This window comes from Tamandua tetradactyla, chromosome 23, assembly GCF_023851605.1.
Source record: "Tamandua tetradactyla isolate mTamTet1 chromosome 23, mTamTet1.pri, whole genome shotgun sequence".
In the NCBI taxonomy this organism is placed as follows: Eukaryota; Metazoa; Chordata; class Mammalia; order Pilosa; family Myrmecophagidae; genus Tamandua; species Tamandua tetradactyla.
Window position 1 is genome coordinate 34,333,330 of NC_135349.1, and position 21,673 is coordinate 34,355,002.

Consider the following 21,673-nt stretch of genomic DNA (forward strand, 5'->3'; position numbering starts at 1 on the left):
TATTTGGGGAGGGGGCATTAGATTTTGCTTCAAAGCTCATTTTTACTACTTGTGCCATGGTTTAAACTTTGCTCATTTGTTTCCAATTGCTAACAAACAGCTGAACTTGTTTCTTACCCTATAACACTTAGCCTCCTTTCTTTTCTATGCAGCTCTGCAAAAATTATTGAAAGAATAGCCTAACACTCTTTGGACTTGCTGACCTTCAATCTGTCGTTTCAACCTCTTCAGCAACAATTTTCCCTATATTTGCTAACCCCTAGATTTTTTGAGAAACTATACCTCTTGCCAATCAGTGCCAATTGTATCATAAAGACTAAAAATATCATAAAGACTGAAAATGGAGCTTTTTCACCCAGACCTAGGAGCCCAGAAGAGACTCCTCATCTGTTTCTATTACTGGGTCCCAGAGCTATTTTGTTTTTGACCTTTCTGAGACCTAATTCTTCTACCTTCCAATGAGTTCTGCGAGTTACTACACAACTTTCCCATAAATTATTACTAGTTTGCTAGTCAGAGTCAATTTCTGTAACTTGCAACCCAATAACTCTCCTCTTTGGGAGAACTAAGTCACTCCCTAGATCATAAACTCCATAAGCGCATGCACAGAGTGTATGATATTTACAGCTCTATTTCCCACATCTTCTGCAGTCCATGACACAAGTAGGATCTCAATCAGTATTTCTGAGGAATGAATGAAGTCAATGACCTGCCTAATCCAGTTATGTTTTTAAATCTTAGCTTCTTTTCAAATACTCAATTCTCCAAATCATTCTGGAGCTTCCTACAAACCATTCTGACCTATTCTTGCCGATTCCTTGATTTTGGACTTATAACCTCCCAAACTGTGAGACCATAAATGCATGTTGTTTCACTTCTCTCATTCTACATGTTCTTGTTCCTTTTCCCAGCTTTTAACCATCTCCTGGGAGCTAATGACTCACAAAACTGTATCTGCAGATATAAAACTATTCCCATACTCTAAACTGGGCTATCCAACTGCCCATGGACTAGATATTTCACCCAACAACTGAACTCACCATTTTTCTCCCCACACTCCTCTCTCTCGTCTATGTTTGCAAATATCACCATGAATCCACTCACAAGTAGAATAACCTCAGAACCATTCCTGACTCCTCACATCTAATGTCTTTCATTTCTGTAAGTCTTATCTCCCCAAATTTCTCAAGTTTCTCTCTTTCTTTCCTAACCACTCATGTGGCCTCAGGCCCTTTTCACCTTTTCCTTTTTAATCCATTCCATATTTTGTAGGCTCCAAGGAAATCTTTCTAAAGCAAATGTGATCATGTCAAAGATCAATTTATTCCTTTGAATAAAATCCTTATTAGTTGAGGTACTCAAGGCCCTTGCCTACCTTTCTAGAATTAATCTATCGTGCTTCCTGGTAACGCAGTACTTATGCCATGCTGGGCACAAAATTCACACACCCCCCCCAAAAAAATATGTCTTGTTCTTTTATGTGTGTTCTGCATTTGCTGAATGTTTTTCTTTTAAGAGTCTGGGACATCCATCTTGTCTCTCTCACTGTGGTGAATCGTTAACTCATCTTACCAAGTCCAAAATCACACCCTCTGTAAACCCTTATTTGCATCTCCCGGCACTCTGTACATCCACCTTCTGGTAATGTAACCACTGACTGCAGTGTTTGTACTTGTTGTTGTAATGGTTGCTTTAGCTTAGTTCCATCCTTTATGTGATATTGCAGTAGTCTATACTTGTTATTGGAATGGTTGCTTAGTTCTGTCCTTTACATGATATTGTAGTCATTTATACCTGTTATTGCATTGGTTATTTTAGCTTAGTTCCACTCCTTTACATGATATTATAGTTATTTACAGTTGTTATTATAATGGCTATTTTAGCTTAGTTATTGGTTATTATAATGGTAACAATTTCACCACCCTCCCCTGTTTGTCTTGACAAAACCCCTAAACTCTATAGACTCAGGGAAACAGATTTGAGACTTTATTTGCTCCTGTCTGCTTTCTCAGTGGCCATGAAATAAAAGCCCTTTCTCTCTCTGAAGCACCAGTGTCACTGTATTGTGCATCAGGTACCAAATCTGCAGTTTTCAGCCACAAATTCTGGCAACTCTGGTGGGACTGAGGCATCCTTAGGAAGCCACTGCCCGAGGACCCTGGGACCCCAAAGGACTCTGTAGAAGCCAAGAGTTTAAACCAAGACCTACAGGATTTGTTGCAAGCTGCTGGCCTCAGGATGGCGGCGGTAAACTGTGGAGATTGTTATGTAGAGCAGTCTGGGAGGAAGAGAATGTTTACCCCAAACAGTTATGTTAAGTATGAAGAACACTGTGAGATAAGAATCTTGTTCCCTCAGGAAATGCCTGCATATCTATTGACATCCTGTGGTATATAACCAGGATCTGGTTGAGAATAAAATTGTCTGAAGTCTCTCTGAAGTCTGTCTGAAGTAAACTCAAGCTTCAGACCCCCTGAGCTCGTCTGTGTCTTTCTTTCTTTCTTTCTTTCTTCCTTTCTTTTTTTTCTCATCATTCCTTAATATCCTTCGAGCTCCGTTCAAACAGGAAGCAACAGGACTCTGAGCATCTAAACTGAGTCTGTGTGGCCACCCAGACCACCTCTGTCTGGAGGTTCGACATTTGGGTTCTCTTCGCCCTCCTGTTGCCTCGGAGTCATCGGAGCGTAGGGAGACTTCAGAGGGAGAAGCAGTGTCTGGACCTGCCTCCAGGCTTGGGTGAGCAGAGTAGGTCATCAAGGCAGAAGGTGGTCAGGGACACGAAGTTTGAGTCCCCTGGACCAAGGTCACCCTTGCTTCCAGAATGATCACCTTTGTTCTAAGCACTTCATTTCTGGTTTGTTGGGTTGTATGGATTTCTGTAAAGTACTAATACTATATTTATAGTAATAGTTGTTAATATTATCAAATTAATTAGATAATCATGGGAAGTGTAACTAGTATACCTGATTGTAGCCCTTTAGGATGCATATTGAATAATTGGTCAATGTTATGTTATAACCCATGAAAAGAGAAAAATTATATTCTTGTATAACCCAGCCTGACCCCAATGTACACTGGAATATGGGAAACAGTGGCTAGAGAACGGGTCTCTTAATTACGATTAGACTTGTAGTGAAAAAAGAGAAAATTGGATGACATCTCATATGTACGGTCTTACATGTCTTTATATCAGAATAAGAATTTGCAGAAAGGTACAAATTATAGTTGTAACTATATGATAGTTGAAACTAGTGAGTTTTATATATCTTTGTGTTTCTGTGTCTAACTTTCTATTTTGTTTGTTTGATGTATATTATCTTACCTCTGGAAGGTAATGCAAAATTAATAACAACAACAAAATGCACACACACGTGCGCACACCTGGAGTCCCAGCAATTGAGGGAGCTGAGCTTTTTTCCTCTTTGAACTACTCCTGCCCTCCTGCTGTGTGTCTTGGCTTAGCCCAGCTCCCCTTCTATAGGTTTTCCCAAAACCTACTCAAGACACAGTAGGTTTTGCAAAACTTCAGTCTCATCATTTCAAACTTATGAGCCTGGATGCTCAGGCTTTTACCAATTAATTTACAGGACTGCTGGTAGAGGGCATGCAGAAATCTAAATAGAACAAACTATTTGGGAGGAAAACACTGAGAAAAGAATAATCCTCCCAAGCTAAAATAAGCATCTAAATAGAAAGAAGGAAGGAAGGAAGAAAGGAAGGAAGGAGGGAGGGAGGGAGGGAGGGAGGGAGGGAGGAAGGAAGGAAGGAAAGAAAGAAAGAAAGAAAGAAAGAAAGAAAGAAATTAAAAAAAACACACAGACAAACCAAAACCTCTAGGTACCAGAGTTCAGAGCCTTAGTACTTGTAAATACTAAAATCAACCTGGACATTGGAAAGAAATGACCTGCAACCTGCTGCAGACAGCAGCCTCCCCTTCTAACTCTCTTTGCCCTCTGAGTAAGCAGAGTGCCTTTCAACCTAACTGTTAGGGCAGCCTCAGGAAATGGCAGAGACTTTTCCAATCGCCCAGGTCACATCTTGAGGCGAAATAGATCTGGTAATTGGAAACAATTAAAACAAGGGCATAGGAACTCTGATCAATACTAGGGCCACCTAAACTGTCATAAATCTCACCGCCCTCATCTGAAACTTTTAAAATCAGATTCAACAGACCAGGAGAAGGAAGTAAGGGCCATACATATTCCTGTTCTTTACATCAAAGAAATAAAATTTAAACTCCACCCACTTAAAATGCTATTCCAACCCTTTTAGCCAATTCTTTTTGTCCCACCTGTGCCTGCCCCAGGACCTTCTTCCAGAGCTTAGCAGAATCCAAGGCATTCTAACTTTCCTCCCTCCTAAGACCAAAACCATTCATTAAAGAGATTGTTTTGGGCCTTTGCAGGATATTGTAAAAATTAGATTCCTAGTTTTTCTTTGATGGCTCAACCTTTATATGCTTTGTTTAAAGTTGAACGGGGGCCACGGGGGCTCAGCAGGAAAGAATGCTCACCTGCCATGCCAGAGGACCTGGGTTCAATTCCTGGTGCCTGCCCATGTAAAAAAAAAAAAAAGTTGAACAGATTAAGCCCCGTATCTAGGACAAGCAAACCGGTCGGGGCAGCTATGGGGGAGGCCTGGGGGCAGAAAGATGTGGGAGATGTGGGTTTGCTCTAGAATTCTCTCTGCTGGGCCGCGAGTTAGGGATGACAGAGATCCCGAACAAATGTGAGGTTCTCGGCCTGATGCGCGGAACAGCCAATCCGTGACACCGTTTTTCAAAGAGAGAAAGAGTTCATTGCTATGTCGAAGAGGGAGCTCAGATGGCTTACTGGCCCCCAAATTTGTATTCCTGAGTTTAAGGAGTTCAGGGTTTTTATGGGTTCAGACAAGAGGAGATGGAGTCGTTACCATTTCACTAACAAGTATACACAGGGCTGAGACTAGGTGAGTTTCAGTAACTTCAAGTATTAACCTCTACCTACTCTACCATATAGCAAGAAAAAAATCTGTATTTAATGATTCGGTAATCATAATCATGTGTTAATTCCTAATTTCTCAGTTACAATAGGCATAGGGGAAATGTTGCGGAACAAGCCACGTTTGTTCAGAGGGAAGTCCCCAATTAAACTTTTTTTTCCCTAATAATACTTTTGCAGTAGCCACAGTAGACAAATCATTATTAAAATATTTATAGCCTTGAATGGGAGTAATTGAATAAAATCTAATTGCCAAATTTCAAAAGATCCAGCAGGTAAAGGAAAATGTCCTAGAGAGCTATGGGAAAGTTTTCCTAAAGTACGCTTGGGATAAATTAAATAATTGTAAGATATTTTCCAGAGCTCATGTTGTTCCATGTTGTTCATAATTTTAGGATATAATGAAAACAAAAAGGTTTTTAACCTTCTTGTCTTAAGAAATGTCTAGATAACCAAAGTTTTGGGGGATAATTAAAATTCCTAGTCATTCTTAGGCAAATACAGAGGAAAACACTTGTAACTACTATAGCGTTAAATACAGCTGCAAAAATGCAGCACAAATTTTAGCCCTATTTCTATTCCTATGATGACTTTATGAACCAAACAACTTTAGTGGAAAAAAAAAAAAGAATGGGAAAATGCTGGCTGCTTTCATAAGCCTGCAATTAAATCACAGCTTTAAACCAGCCCTCCCTACTTGCCTCCGGAAAGCTATTTTGGAAATTATTCATAATATATTTCACTGGAATACTGATAAAACGGTAAACTGGAGAAAGCAATAGTTTTTGGAAACTATCTCCTAAAAATAGCTATGTTCTCTGAACTGTCATGGTTAAGTGCAACACATGCATTCAATTTTATTCAACTTTAGATTTATATTTTTTATATATATTTTTTATCCCCTAGATTTATACAGACACCAATAACATAAGCTGACATTATATCTATTAGATCTTTAAGATAAGGGAAAATGTAAATTTATGTTTAATGAAGTTATTATTTTGATAAACTTTATTTTATGAATAATTAGGTTTTGTAGGATGTTTGAAGACAATTTCAAAGATTCTTTTTGGTAACTTAAGGTTGTGGGAATGAATTTTATTTGTCATGGTATGATGCTAACTAGGATATGATAAGCTGGTTTATAATATTTTTAAAGAGCTTTTGTATAAGCTGTATATTCATGCAAAACTGGAGTCTGGTTTTCTCTCTGTTAAAGGAATGAAATTTTCTTGGATTATTGGTCTGCTCTTAATAGTAGGCTATAAAAAGTTTTGCTTAATCATCTAAGTATTCGGCCTAAAAGACAAAGATTCTATGTCATTTCAGAACAATATCCTCATTGAGGTTTAGACTGAGCTTATCATCCTCTATTGTTTTGGAAGACCAGTCTTTTTCTTGCAATCATTTAACTCTTAATTTGCTCTTTTATTGTCACTTTGGCTAAATAGGGAACCAAATACTGTCCCAGAGTGACCTATTTTCCTGTTTAAAATAATGTTCAGGGGGTGCACGGGTGGTTCAGTGGTAGAATGCTCACCTTTCATGCGGAGACTTGGGTTCGATTCCCAGACCACGCAACATCCCCCCAAAAATAATAATGTTCAAACCTGATAACCTTACCTTTTGCCTTCCCAAATCAAACCCTAAAGATACCTTTTTATTTCAAACTGTTACGAAGGATTGGTTTTGTCAAAAATGAGGTGCTAAAAATAAGTTCATTTGATACAAATGAATAAGTTCATTTGATAACAAGTTGCATGGGAAGTGTTTAAGAAGTGTTATAAAAATTAAAAAGGATTTTCTAACCTTCTATAAGCTAAAGTTATATTGGTGAAATGTTCGTAGAAATATTTAAAGACTGCATAAAATCCATAAAGACTTGACAGTACTTTTACCGTCCATATTATGTCCCGATACTGATCTGCATGTTATTAGACAGCATTATAGTGCTGTTAGTATTGGTTTCAGTTATTTTTTAAAATGTTATATGTCACAGAAACAATCCAATTTCCTTGTCAGTTGTATTGTATCATCTGATGCTTCTCTGAAAGTGCATTTGGTCAGCTACAAGTCAGAACTTCATCTTCAACAAAAAGGGACTTCAAAAGAGAAGCAAGGCAAGTGTATAAATTATCTTCTACCTGTTGACTAACACAACCCTGGTAAAATTGTAAAGGTGAGACAGGAAAAACCTTTTCCTAGGGTCGGTAGTTGATGACACCAATATAAGTCAACTGTTAAATATTTTTATTTCTGGAAATGGCTTCATTTGGAAAATGGTCATGAGGGAATCAGGGCTTAGATTCTTGCAGCAGTCACATTTTTTCCTTGGCTTCAGTTGTTATTTCTAAGTTCGGAGATGCTTTGCTCTTTGTGTGTAACCTGGTAGCTCCCTGGAACTTTTGATGTCTGTGTAACAACTGAGACTAGAGCCGGAGTTCTCCAGCTCTGGATGTACTGCTGAAGAAGCATTAATCCTAAAAGATAACTGCATACAGCAACTGTTGAAGAAGCTGAAAAGGGGATCAGACTTCTATCAGGGATGTGAAGGGGGCTGATCTGGCTGTTCTTTTAAGCAATAGGGACTCCCAATCTACTGAAATTGTAAGCAAAGAACTTTGCAAAGTCTAAATCTAAAATTCATTCTTTTAGAAGACATAAATTAGCCCCGTTTGAACTTATAACAGGAAGACCTATGAAAATAAACTCTGGAATATTTGATCCCTGCCTAATAGGAGGAAATACACTAATAAGCCAAACCCTTGATCTTGAGGCCTTTACTTATGAAACTTAGTTTTGTAATGACAAAAGATTAAGGGAAATCCAAATACAGGGTAAACAGTGATATTGTCTGTATATGGAGACTTTAATTTCTGTGTGAGACCAAAAGAGGAGAGATTTATTTTGTCCAAAAATTTAAATGTTTTGCAGCATCTGATTTAAATCTGATTTAAATACACTAATAAGCCAAACCCTCGATCTTGAGGCCTGCATTTATGAAACTTAGTTTTATAATGACAAAACTAAGCCTAATTGTAATTAATTCCTAAGAATCACTCTCTGGAAACCTCCTTGTCGGTCAGACATGCTCTCTCTCTCTCTCTCTCAAGACAAACTCTGCAAATAAGCTCACTACACTTCCCCCTATGTGGGACATCACTTTTCCCTGGTACCAAGGAACTAATACCAAATGTTGATCATCAGTGCTTTCAGAGAAAGATCTTGGCCAAACGCAGAAAAAGGAATCAAACAAAATTTCTATGACTAAGAGATTTCAAATAGAGTCAGGAAGTTATTCTTGAGATTCAGGTCTCAGCCAGATATTGCCAACTGCCACAGTATGTAAAGCCCCAAACAACAATGTCCTGAAAACCCAGGGACCTCTGCACACTATAAGCAAACCACACAACTACATAAAATTAACACCCCGAGCTCTATCTGGGAATCTATTAAAACTATTTCCCCAATATGACATAGTTATAGCCATTCGTAAGTCCCCTAATCATGATCCTTCTACTCCTTTATTTTAAACATTTTTTATTGTGAAATATGACATATACGCAAAAAAAAGCAACAAAGTTCAAAATACATTGTAACAATTAGTTATAGAACATGTTTCAGAGTTTGGTTTGGGTTGCAGTTCCACAATTTTAGATTTTTCCTTCTAACTGCTCCAAGACACTGGAGACTAAAAGAAGTATCAATATAATGATTAGCAGTCATACTCATTTATTAAATCCTATCTTCTCTTTTATAACTCCTCCTTCTCCTTTGATCTTTCTCTTAATCTTTAGGGGTATTTGGGCTATGCTTATTCTAACTTTTTCATATTGGAAAGGGCTGTCGATAATGTGGGATGGGTGATGGAAGTAGTTGATGTTCTCAATTTTCAGGACTTATCTGGCCTAGGAACTCATTTGGTGGTTGTAGGTTTCTGGAAAGTAATCATAGTGCATGAAGCTTTTGTAGAATCTCAGATAGAGTACTAGGTGTTCTTTGGGGTTGACAGGAATAGTTTTTCTTGGGGGTTGGCAAACCATAGTAAATAGCACCTTTTACTCCTCTTTAAACCTATAACTTTCAATTTACTTGTAAAGTTTGTTTCTCAGAGACTGAAAGCCTCTGGATTGTTCTTAGGCCAGTTAAGCTCTGACACCTGAGGTACCAGTCACTCCAAGAAGGATGACCAGGGACTCCTGAATATTTTCAATTGCAGGCAAAAATGTTTCATTTCTTTACCCCCTAATAACATCACCCTTTTTCAGCTTGAAGAAGCCAGAGCGGCTGTTATCCAAAAATCCCATAAGAATGAGGAGTGAACAAAAATAATGGGGGATTGTAACATCTTACTCTAGTGTTTACCCTTATAACTATAATGGTTACTTTCTAATCCCTTACATGATACTACAGTGTTATTGTAAGTGGTACTTTAGCTTAGTTCCACTTCTTTACATGATAATGTAACTGTTTATATTTATTATTGTAATAGTTACTCTCTACTCCTTTACATGACAATATAGTTGCTTATATTTGTTATTATAATTGCTATTTTAGTTTAGTTGCGTGTTATCCTAATGGTAACAGCACCATCTCCCCATGTTTGAATTCATAAAACCCTAAACTCTTTAGACTCAGGGAAACAGATTTGAGACTTTTCTTACTCCTGTCTCCTTTTTTTGGTGGCCCTTTCTCTCTCTGCAGCACCAGTGTCAAAATATATTGATTTCAGTGCACATCAGATAGCAAACAGGCGGTTTTCAGCAAAGGCACTTTTCATATCATTGTACTGGAAGTATTAATTATACATCCATTTATGTCAATAGATCATAAACAATCTGGGCATGATTCCTTTTAATCTTTGCCTTATATGGTACAATGAAAAATTGGCATTTTTTTTTGTCACCAGTTCTTGGGGAGGTAAACTTTCAGTCTTTGGAATTGCCTCTGTTTGGAGTGTCTTCTTTAATATGCTAAGCAAAAAACAAGGAGTAGGCAGCCTCATCTTCAGTCTCACGGTGGGGGACTGGCCACATCAGAAAGACAAGCACGCAATTAGGGGTTGGGGCTTTGAGCAGAGTTACATCAGCCCAGCTCCCAGATTCCAGGGTAGGGGAGCTGCAGATTGAGTTCAGACACGTGAACACTGATTCTATCAATCATGCCACGAGACCCCATATAAACTCAGGATACTCAAAGCCCTGAAGAGCTTCCACAGTTGATAAGATACATCTCTGTGTGTTCTGAATTCACATAGAGAGGATACAGAAGATTGCATCTGAGACTCCCAGACCTCGCCCTGTTCATCTCTTCTTTTGGCTTCTTCTTATTTGCATCCTTTTTGTATAATAAAGCTATAATTGTGTGTGCAGAGCTTTCAGTTAGTTCTGTGAGTCATTGTAGCATATTATTAAATCCAATTGGATTATTGGGAATCCCCAAATTTGTAGCTTATTTGTCAGAAGTGCAGTTGTCCTGGGGCCCTGACTTTGCAGCTGGTTCCTGAAGGGAAGTTATGTGGAAGATTATCCTTAGCTGTGGAGTCCAGTATAGTTCCTAATAGTTAGAGTCAGAGTTGAATTGAATTGAATTACTGCAATCTTTGCAGTTGGTGTTAGAAGCTGTGTTGGAAGTAACTGAAGTTTTTTTGTTTCGGTTTTTGTTTTTTTTCGCATGGGAGGCACCTGGAATCGAACCCAGGTCTCCAGCATGGCAGGTGAGAATTCTGCCACTAAGCCACCATCGCACCGCCCGTAACTGAAGTGTTTGCAAAAACATATTCTTTCTTGGCACAATACCTGGCGTGCTAGATACCACTTGTCAGAGGCAGGTGGGTGCCTGTGGGAAACTGACTTTCAAGCCCCCAGAAGTTGTCAGTGTTGGTTTATAAAGCCAAATCCCTTACTGAGTGGTCTGGCATTGGGTGGAGGAACATCTTCCCTGTAGCTTTGCTTCATCAGAGCCCCAAATGCTCAGGCTTACAGATTGAGTTCATGCTGTGTTTTGACCCAAACCTCCAAAAAGTAAGAAGGCAAAAAAGAGATTTAAAGGAGCACATCTTTTTAAACGTCTAGCCTTGATATCTGTGCACTGTCCTTAGCCTGTGGCTCCCTTGCAGTGTTGAGTGAGTACAGGGTAGCTCTGCAAGGTGGTAGGAGGAGGACGCAGTGATAAAGTCAAGCTGCCTGCGGGGTCAGCTTGCTGGGGCTGTACCTGGGCACCTGGAATTCCAAAGCTCCCAGATGATTCCAGGGTGGCCACCAGGACGAAGAACACTTCTAGACGCAGTTTCCTTTAGTCACATGTTCTTTAATACAGCTGCTCGTGAGCACGGCTGGAGCATGCCTTAGAGAAAAAGGTTCCCAGACACCTTTTCCTACATTCTGATTCAGTGGATTTGCAGTGGAGTCCACAAATCGATGCTCTTAGATTCTTATGATCAGACAACCTCGGGAAGCACAACTTAATAAAATGTATTCTCATAATTAACATGGTCAGATTCATTACCATCTCACACGTTCTATGTTTATTTGCTTGTTTATTGTCCCTCTGCCTCCTTTCCCCAGACCAGATTGTGAGTTCCAAGAGAAGACTGCTCTTGCCTGGTTTGCTCACAACTGCATTCTTAGTACTCGGGATAGAGCTGCACATGGTAGGGTCTCAGGAAATATTTGTTGGATGGAAAAATATGAAGACAGGGCTTTCATCTGGGAACAATGAGGCAGAACCATTTTATATATACCATGAAGACGTGTCCTTCTCCCTCATGACTCTGAAGCCCAGATCCCTGTCGCCCCTCCCCAAAAAAGAAAAAAAGCATGTGAATAATCTCTTGTCAACTTGAAGCTCTCTGGAAATTATATCTGTTTACCTCATTGGCCACCTAGTGGGGCAGAGACAGCTCCACTGACCCTCACTGGCCACCCGTGGACATTCTGTGTGTGTGCCAGTGGTAGCCTGCCTGAGTAGGGTGTCACTGGAAACGTACAGACCAGCACACCTCTGGTTTTTACCAATAGGACTCCCTGGAAGAGTTCATTTCCTGCTAAATTTGTACACTCTGTATGTGTTCCAGAAGACCTGGCTACCTGGGGGAACTCTGGAGGTTTATCGGCTCCTTGAAAATCACTGCAGTCTCTGGAGGGACGATCCTGAGCAGAAGAGGAGGGAACAAGGCCACATTGTAAGACACTGATTCTTAAAACTAGACCTGCTAAACCCAATGAATCCCTGTGTGCCAAGCTGAGAGGCAGACACAAGATGAGGCCATTTATCTTCATCTTGTTGAACAAAGAAAGGAATCTCCTTTTGTATCATGGGGCCATTTCCTTTCACGTCTATGGTCCAAAATCCCTATGCTTATGTGACCCAGGAGCCGAACGGTAACTCCCAGTTTAAGCTCCATCAGTCATTCTTCATTGCCCACAGGGCAGAGTCCTCAGCAGGGTCTCACCACTCTTCTGGACTCTGCCCATAACTGCCCCCAGACTCTTGTTGGACTGGACTGTTCAAAGTTCTCCCACAAAGATTGTATTTTTTCATGTCAAGGATCCTTTGCCCATATGCTTCCTTCTGCCTAAAGCCCTCTTGAATCTGCAAGTCAAACTTATTCAGCTCTTAGCCCATCATCACCTCCACCATGCAGCCTTCCCTGACTGCTATACCCTTAGAATATCCCCATTTCCAGAAGAATTAGGAAATTTCTTCTTGTGATTCCATGGTACCCACTGTGGACACAGCCCATTTTTATTTCTTATCTGTGTCTATCGTTCCGCTAGAGTGTGACATCCCTGAAGGCAGGGACCAGGACTGCCACATCTTGATATTGGTGATGTCCAGTCCTGTGCCAGGTAAGCATCCATGTGTTCATTAGTGGTGTGAGCATTTAGTAAGCACCTACTCTATGCCAGGGCTACAAAAACAAGCAAGATGTAGTCTCTCTTTTCAAGGAATTAATAGCCTTAAAGGCCACCTGGACCTGGAGGAGGTCCCCTTTCCCACTGGGAGTCCCCGCACTTGCACTCAGATCCCACAGGCTCATCGCTTCCTCCCTCTGGTAGCACAGACCCAGTTTCCCAGAGGCCATCAAGGTCCCGGGTGCTGGGTGGCTCGCTCTCCCAGACAACTCCTGGAAACAACTGACACCGAAATCCAGACTGCCTGGCGTTCCACAGTTTGATTATTCCTCAAATGACAAAGTTGCTGCCATGCCCACCCTGTAATAAAGAAAGTCAGTGGAGGTGTTGAGGACAGAGTCCCTTCTTTGGAGCATAAGCCCACGGTTCATCCAGCAGTTGTCCCAGGCCATGACTGCTGGTAAGTACGATGAGAAGACAGACCCTCTTCTATTGTGATGCTTGGTTTGTAAGTTTCCCCGGCAAGGTCTGTTCCTTCACACCTACCTTGGGCATTCTGGAATTTGTCTTGAGCCTTGATCTATAATGAGGAGGGACTGCAAAGGGACTCTATTTGTATGATATCTCCATCTAAAGATGTTAGAAAGCAGTGGGATACTTTAGTGGTGTGGTTGTGAGTATAGGATTTGGAATTAAAGAGACCGAGTTTAGATTCTGTCACTTGCTAATCATGATAAATGGGCACACAGCATCCATGAGCCATACACAAGGTTGTCGACACCATAAATAGGATAATAACTAACATTTGTGGTGCAGTGACTGTGGGCCAGACATCAATCACTTCACTCAATTTTCACATTAACCCTAGGAGGCCGGCACTCTTACTATTCTTGTTTATGGAGACTGAGGAACCTGGAATGCAGGAGCTAAAGTAAATCACCAAAGCAACACAGAAAGTTGCAGATCCTACATTCAAGTATGACCCTAATACTAGAAAAAAGTGAAAATACAGAAAATAAACTTTTCACAGGGACAGTCTTTCTAAGCATGAAACAGAACTCAAAAATCATGAAAGAAAAGATTAAAAAGTTAGACTACATAAAAAATGTTAAGTCTTTAGGATGGAAAATGTCATTGTGATGGTTCAGTTCTGGTGTCAGCTTGGCCAAGTGATTACACCCAGTTGTCTGATCAGGAAAGCACTGGCCTGGCCATTGTTGCAAGGATATTTTCTGGCTGGTTGATAAACCGGAAGGCTGGTGTATTAAATCATCAGTTGATTGCATCTGTGGCTGATTACATCTGCAATCAACTAAGTAGCGGCCTCCCACCAATGAGATAATCCAATCAGTTGAAGACTTTTAAGGAAGAAGAGAGATTTTTTCACTGCCTGTTCAGCCAGCCAGCCTCTCCTGTGGAGCTCATCCAGACCCTTAGTTGGAGTTGCCAGTTTCACAACCTGTCCTGCAGAATTTGGTCTCTTCCACGGTTGCGTGGATGCCTTTATAAATCTCATATTTACAGATTTCTCTTGTTGGTTCTGTTTCTTTAGAGAATCCTGACTAATACAATCATAAATAAAATAAAAGGAAAATGACTAACTGGAAGGATATTTTCAGTGTGTTAGATAGAGAAACAAAGGCATGATTTCACGTTATTTCATATATAATTTTTTCAGAGTTCTTTCAAAATCAATAAGAAAAAAGAGAGCAGCCCAATAGAAGAAAAAACACGAGCTATAAGGTAATAGTTAACAGAAAATGAACATATGAAAAATGCTCACTCTCTCTTAAAACTAAAGAAATGTTAAATAAAACCATTATTAGATAACATCATTCACCTATAAGACTGGAAAATGTATTTTTAAATGGTAATTGTTATTGCTGACAAGAGTGTGTGGAACCAAGTGCTCTCATAATATGTAAGAGTGCAAATTAATGCTGTCTTTTGGGCAGTTTGATATTATCTATCGAAATGTAAAATATACAGGTCCTTTAACCCAGCCATTCCACTTCTGGGAATTTTTTTACACATGTGCACCAAGGTTTATGTTCAAGGATGTTCACTGTAGCATTTGTGGCTGAGGTGGGGAGCTACCAGTCAAAGATTTTTGTTCCTCTCTTCATAGTGTAGGGTTGTTTCTAGAGGGCAGTTGCTCAGCCAAGGTATTTCTCAACCCCCTGCATCCATGTGGAGCCATATGACTGGTTCTTACCAAGGATGGTGAGTTACTTCTAGGTCAACATCATTACTAAGTAGGTGTGTCTTTTTCATTGTCTTTTCCCATCCACCAGCTGAATGCAGAGGTCTCTGAGGCCCTACGTGAGGTCAATCCCAAAGGTCAAAGAGCATGAAAGACTACGTACCAACCAAGAAAATAACCTTGGGCTGTTGTGAGCAAGATATAAACTTCTCTATTGGGGTTTGTTTGTTATAGCAGCTAGCATTAACCTAATTGCTGAACCATTGTAAGAGAAAAAGACTAAAACAGCTTGAATGTCCATTAGTAGAACTAATGAACTATAGGAGGCCATACAGTGGATTATTATTATGTGGTTGTTAAATGATGAGGTGAATTTATAAATATTGTTACAGAAAAGGGTCCGAGGTATATTATTAACTGAAAAAAGCAAGTTGCGGAGCAGTACGTTCAATGTGTGCCTATTTATATACAAATTATACACATATATGCTGGTATCTATATGCATAAAATGGTATTTCTAAAAGGATAAACTACAAACTGTTGACAGTGATTGCCTCTGAAGAATAACCTCTGGAGATCTGGGATGGATTATAGAATGAAGTTTATTTTCATATTATTTTTTGTACTCATTAGAATTTTTTTTCCTAGGAGCATGTATTCTTTATAGTGTAAAAAAAATAGTTATACAAAAAACTATTTTAAAAATCTCCATTGATACTACTTACGAAGAAGATAGCCTTTATGGAAGCAGTCTGGTGGACTGAGGGAGAAGAAACTTGTTTGTAGGCATTATGGTGTGATTGGGAAACAAAGACATGGGAGGCTGAGAAGGTATAGCTCCAGTGCTAGCTTGAAACTCTTATGTACCCCCAAAAAGCCATGTTCTTCAATTCTGATTCAGTTATTTAGGGTGAGATCTATTGATTAGGTTGTTTCCATGGAGATGTAAGTCACTCAATAGTGGGTGTGACCTTCCATGAAGCTGTGACTCCATCCATTTAAGGTGTGTCTTGATAAGTTTCCTGGGGTCCTTTAAAAGGGGAAACATTTTGGAGAGAGCTGAGAGCCAACATAGATACAGACAATTGGAGATGTTTGGAGTGCCTAGATATGGACGTTTGGAGATGCAGAGCCCAGCAGACAACGTCATGTGCCTTCCATGAGGTGCTGAACAAGCCAGTATCCAGAGTTTTGCCCTGGAGAAACTGAGCAAAGGCCCACAGGGGCTGAGAGGCAACCACAAAAATCAGAAGCTGGAAGCAACAGAGCTGTGAACAAGGACCAGCAGAGGCAAACCATGTGCCTTCCTATGTGACAGACATCAGCCTTTCTTAAGTCAAAGTAGCTTTCTCTGGATGCCTTAGTCTGGACATTTTTAGGGCCTTAGAACTGTGAATTTATAACTTAATAAATTCCCTTTTTAAAAGCCATCCCATTTCTGGTATATTGCATTCTGGCAGCATTTAGCAAATTAAAACAGCTCCTTTCAAGAAGTTTGGCTCAGAAAGGAGAAACAGTGATCAGGGGTTTTTGATCAGGCAAACAAATGCTTTTGCTGCCATATGTACAGCTCTGATAAGTTTCTAGGCAACTGGACCTCAAAGTCTCAGGCTCCATCTGTGGGGGTCATGGGGACACTAACAGAGTACCTTTTAGGGTAACATGCCTTGGTATTTTTTCTCAGTCTGGTCTTAGCTTCTTCTCCACACTTCACCTTACCCTTCTTTTTCCCAGAGAGTGGGCCCTATAAGCCAGTCCTCATACTTTAATATGCAGATGAATTGCCTGGAGACCTTACTGAAATACGGATTGTGATTCAGTGTGTCTGGAGAAAGCTGAGATTCTGCATTTCTAACGAGCTCCCTGAAGAGGCTGAAACTTCTGGTCCAGAGACCAGATTTTGAATAGCAGGATCTTAAGGCCATCCCAGGAATACTGGCAGAAATTAGATATGAAATGAATGCCCATTGCATTAAATGGAATTGGCCAATTGAGTTCAGGTGAGAACTTATGGATGATTTGAGTTCCGAAAACCCAGACATGAGTCCAAGGTTTTCCATTGTTTGGCTTCATGATTTTCATATTAGTTTGCCCATTTGAAATAAGCAAATGATGACAATGTTAACTTTACCTGGCTGTTTGCAAGGTCTAAGCTGGAAAAAAGTATGAGTGTCCCATGTGCAAAAATCACTATTTATAAATAAATAAATGCCCATCCATTAGTGGATTCCTCTCTTTACTTGACTTTACCCCCTTTAGTTCAGTCTTGTTCATTTTAAAAAGCCAACCATCTGAGTGATGTCATCAATATGACAACATAAGACAGCCCTTGAAAACCTCTCCCTAGAGATTCAGTGGAAAAAAAAGGGACAAATCTCACTTGCCCAGAACTCTGGAGAAGGATCTCACAAATGCTGAATTGAAGAAAGAGAAACATATCAGATATGAAACTTTCATCCCAGACTGGCCAGTCTTCTTCCCCCTGCCCCCTTGCTCAGTCCTATGCAGCTTGGGAAGTGCCAGAGGCAGTGGCTGGGACCCCTCCACCTTCCACTGGGGACACAGACCATAAAACCCCTCACAGCAGTGGGTCAGACCCTCACCTTTATCCAGACACAGAGAACCAAGTCCACAGGGATCCAGGGCAGGACACAAGCCTCTGAGGAATGCTGATTACAAAAGGGCTCCGGGGATCTTCCAAAATGGGTGATTAGGGAGGGAATGGCAAAGCCTACTTCTTTCCCAGAAGTGATGAGTTGCCAGGCAGAAACTGTCTGAATCAACTGTTTGGGCGCCTGGTGGACAGGGGAGGATATTTCAATACCTAAGTCACCCTTGAAGGAAACAGCAGTGGGAGGTGCGATCCTTGTCCAGGGGATGCTGCAAACTGGGGCACCTGTGGGAGTCCTCTGTCCAGAGTAGAACGGGACACAACCCAACACTGAGCCAGATATTGGCTGACAACTTGAGAGCACAGGAACCCCACAGTTTCAGCCCCACCAGTCAGACACTGCTGGGCTCCATAAGGTATCTTCTGAGTACGAATAAGTAATTGAAGAGCACCATCAACTGGGCAGGCCGGAAAGTGCAGGGGCAAAAAGCAAAGCTTTTCAGAGCCCCTCCAGACCCTATTGAAGCTGGTTTACACCTCCTTCACGGGTCTCTGGCCCTATTTATTTAGCTGGGAAGTAATGATCCAACTGTCAAAGCAGTGCCCTTATACAAACCTAGGCAGCAACTAAATCTTAGACAAGAAAGAGGAATCCACCTTCAGAATTGACCCGAAAGATAATCAGATGACCAGATAACAGCAAAAAATCACAAGGCATGCTAAAACACTGGAATAAATGGCTCAGTCAAAGGGACAAATAAAAAAGTTGGAGGAGACACAGAATCTGGAACAACTAATCAGAGATGTTCAAACTAACCCCTTGAATCAATTTAAAGCAATGAAAGAAAATATGCATAAAGAAATAAAGGATATTATTAAGAAGACACTAGGAGAGCATAAAGAAAAATCTGAAAGAATACATAGGAAAATAAACATTATAGAAATAAAAGACACTGTAGATAAAATTAAAAGTATACTAGAGACACAACAGCAGATTTGAGGCAGAAGAAAGAATCAGCAAGTTTGATGACAGAACAATTGAATTGGAACAGACTGAAGAACTGGAGGAAAAATGGGAAAATTTGAGTAGGGTCACAGGGAAATGATTAACAACCCAAAATGCATATAAATCATGGGTTTCCCAGAAGGAGAAGGGGAGGGGAAAGAGTCAGGAAGAATATTAGAGGAAATAATGGCTGAAAATTTCCCCAAATTTATAAAAGACATAAAAATGCAAATCCAGGAAGCCCCACGTGCTCCAAACAGAATAAATCATAATAGACCCACTCCAAGACACATACTAACCAGACTGACAAATGCCAAAGACAAAGAGAAAATTCTGAAAGCAGCAAGAGAAAAGCAATTCACCTCACGCAAGGGAAGCCAAAAAGACTAAGCACTGATTTCTCATGAGACACCATCTAGGTGAGAAGGCAGTGTATAATATATTTAAGATACTGAAAGAGAAAAATAGCCAAAGAATTCTCTATCCAGCAAAGCTGTCCTTCAAAAATGAAGAAGAGTTTGAAATATTCATAGATCAAAATGAAGTTGAGAGAGTTCATTAACAAAAGATTGACCCTACAAGAACTACTAAAGGGAGTTCTGCCAGTTGAAAAGAAAAGAGAGGATAGAGAGGCCTGGAGGGAGGTACAGAAATAAGAGTATTAGTATGGGCTAAAAAGGGAGAAAAATAGATTTCACAAATAAAAGCCAAAGGATAAAATGGTTGAACTAAGTACTGCCTTCACAGTAATGACATTGAATGTTAATGAATTAGACTCCCAATCAAAAGACACAGATTGGCAGAATAAATTTTAAAAACATGATCCTTCTACATGCTGTTTAGAAGAGACTCATTGTAAACCCAAAGATACAAATAGCTTGAAAATGAAAGGATGGAAAAAGGTATTCCACACAGGCAGTAACAAAAAAAGCTTGTGTAGCTATACTAATATCAGAAAAAAATAGACTTTAAATGCAAAAATGTTATGAGACAAGTAAGGACATTATATATTAACATAGGGAGAAATTCACGAAGAATAAATAATAGTCATAAATATTATGCACCTAGTTAGGATGCCTCAAAGTACATGAGGCAAATACTGTCAAAACTGAAAGAAAATGAACGTGAAAACAATAGGATATACATTCTTCTCAGGTGCGCATGGAACATTCTCCAGCAAAGACTATATACTGGTGCTCAAAGCAGGTCTTAATAAATTTTTAAAGATTGAAATTATACCATGCACTTTCTCCGATCATAATGGGATGAAGTTGGAAATCAATAACAACCAGAGAACTGGAAAATTCACAAATATATTAAGGCTAAACAACATGCTCTTAAGTAGTCAGTGGGTCAAAGAAGAAATGGCAAGAGCAATCAGTAAATACCTCGAGACAAATGAAAATAAGAATGCAACATATCACAACTAATGGGTTACAATGAAAACTGTGCTGAGTGGGAAATTTATAGCCCTAAACACCTACATTAAAAAAGAAGGAAGGGCTAAAACTAGTAACCTAACTGAACAACTGGAGAAACTATAGAAAGAACAAGAAAACTAATCCCAAAGCAAGCAGAAGGAAAAAAAAAATAACAAAGGTTAGAGTGGAAATAAATGAAACAGAGAATAGAAAAACTAATAAAATCAATAGAATGAAAAGTTGGTTCTTTGAGAAGATCAATAAAATCAACAACCCTAAGTTAGATAACAAAAATAAAACGAGAGAAGATGCAAATAAATAAAATCAGAAACAGGAAGAGGGTTGTTACCATGGACCCTGAAGAAAAAAGAGATCATATGAGGATGCTAAGAACAACTGTATGCCAACAAACTAGGCAACTTAAATGAAATGGACAACTTTTGAGAAACACAAACAATCTACACTGACTTGAGAAGAAATAGAAGACCTCAACAAACCAATCACAAGTAAAGAGATGAATAAATAATTAAAAACCTGTGGACAAAAACATCCCAGGGCTGTATGGTTTCATAGGCAGATTTTACCAAACATTCCAAGAAGAATTAATACCATCCTGCTCAAACTCTTCCAAAAATTGAAGAAGAGGGAACACTACTTAACTCATTTTATGAAACCAACATCACCCTAATACCAAATTCTCATAAAGATACTGTAAGAAAAGAAAACTACAGATGAATCTCTCTAAGAATATAGATGCAAAAATCCTCAACAAAATATTTGCAAAGTGAATCCAACAGCATATTAAAAAAATTATACATCAAGACCAAATATATTACAAGAAACCAATTAACGTAATATGCGACATTAACAAACCAAAAGGGAAAACACACATGATCATCTCAATTGACATCTTTATGACATTTAGGCTTCCAATACATGAACACAACCCAACAACAACAAACATGTGAATAACCTGAAGAAAAAAATGGGCAATGGACTTGAATAGGCATTTCTCTAATGAAGATACACAAATGGCCAATAAATACATGAAAAGATGCTTACCATTATTGGTCATTAAGGAAATGCAAGCTAAAACCTCAACAAGATACCACTTCACACTCTCTAGGATGACCTTTTTCTTTAAAAAAAAACAAAAAGCAGAAAATAAGTGTTGGAGAGGATGCAAAGAAATAGGAACACTTACACATTGCTGGTGGCACTGTAGAATAGTGCAACCACTGTAGGAATCAGTTTGGTGCATCCTCAGAAAATTGAAAATGGAATCACTATATAATCCAGAAATTGTACTTCCTGGTATGCATGCAAATGAATTAAAAGCATGGGCCAAACAGATATTTGCAAGTCAATGTTCATGGCAGCATTATTTATAATAGCCAAAAGGTAGAAGCAGCCCAAGTGTCTACCAATGGATAAAAGATAAACAAAATGGTGTATATACATAGAGTGGAATGTTTTTCAGCCATAAAAAGGAGTGAAGTTCTGATGCATGAAGGCTACAATATGGATGAATCTTGAAGACATAATGTTAAATGAAATAAGCCAAACATGAAAAGACCAATTTATATGATATTGCTTA

The 21,673-nt window shown here is 39.4% G+C and overlaps 2 protein-coding genes across 2 annotated transcripts in view; one reads left to right on the forward strand and one right to left on the reverse strand.

Moving 5' to 3' along the window:
* The window catches only part of LOC143667378 (uncharacterized), a 183,188-nt gene that overhangs the window by 94,480 nt on the left and 67,035 nt on the right, over positions 1 to 21,673 (forward strand). Inside the window, exon 4 of the mRNA XM_077141561.1 lies at positions 12,055 to 12,162. Within this exon, the coding sequence (XP_076997676.1) occupies positions 12,055 to 12,162 (108 nt within the window). The remainder of the gene's footprint in view (positions 1 to 12,054; positions 12,163 to 21,673) is intronic.
* HS3ST2 (heparan sulfate-glucosamine 3-sulfotransferase 2) overlaps positions 1 to 21,673 on the reverse strand; it is a 110,288-nt gene that overhangs the window by 4,299 nt on the left and 84,316 nt on the right. The gene's annotated exons all lie outside the window — the stretch shown is intronic.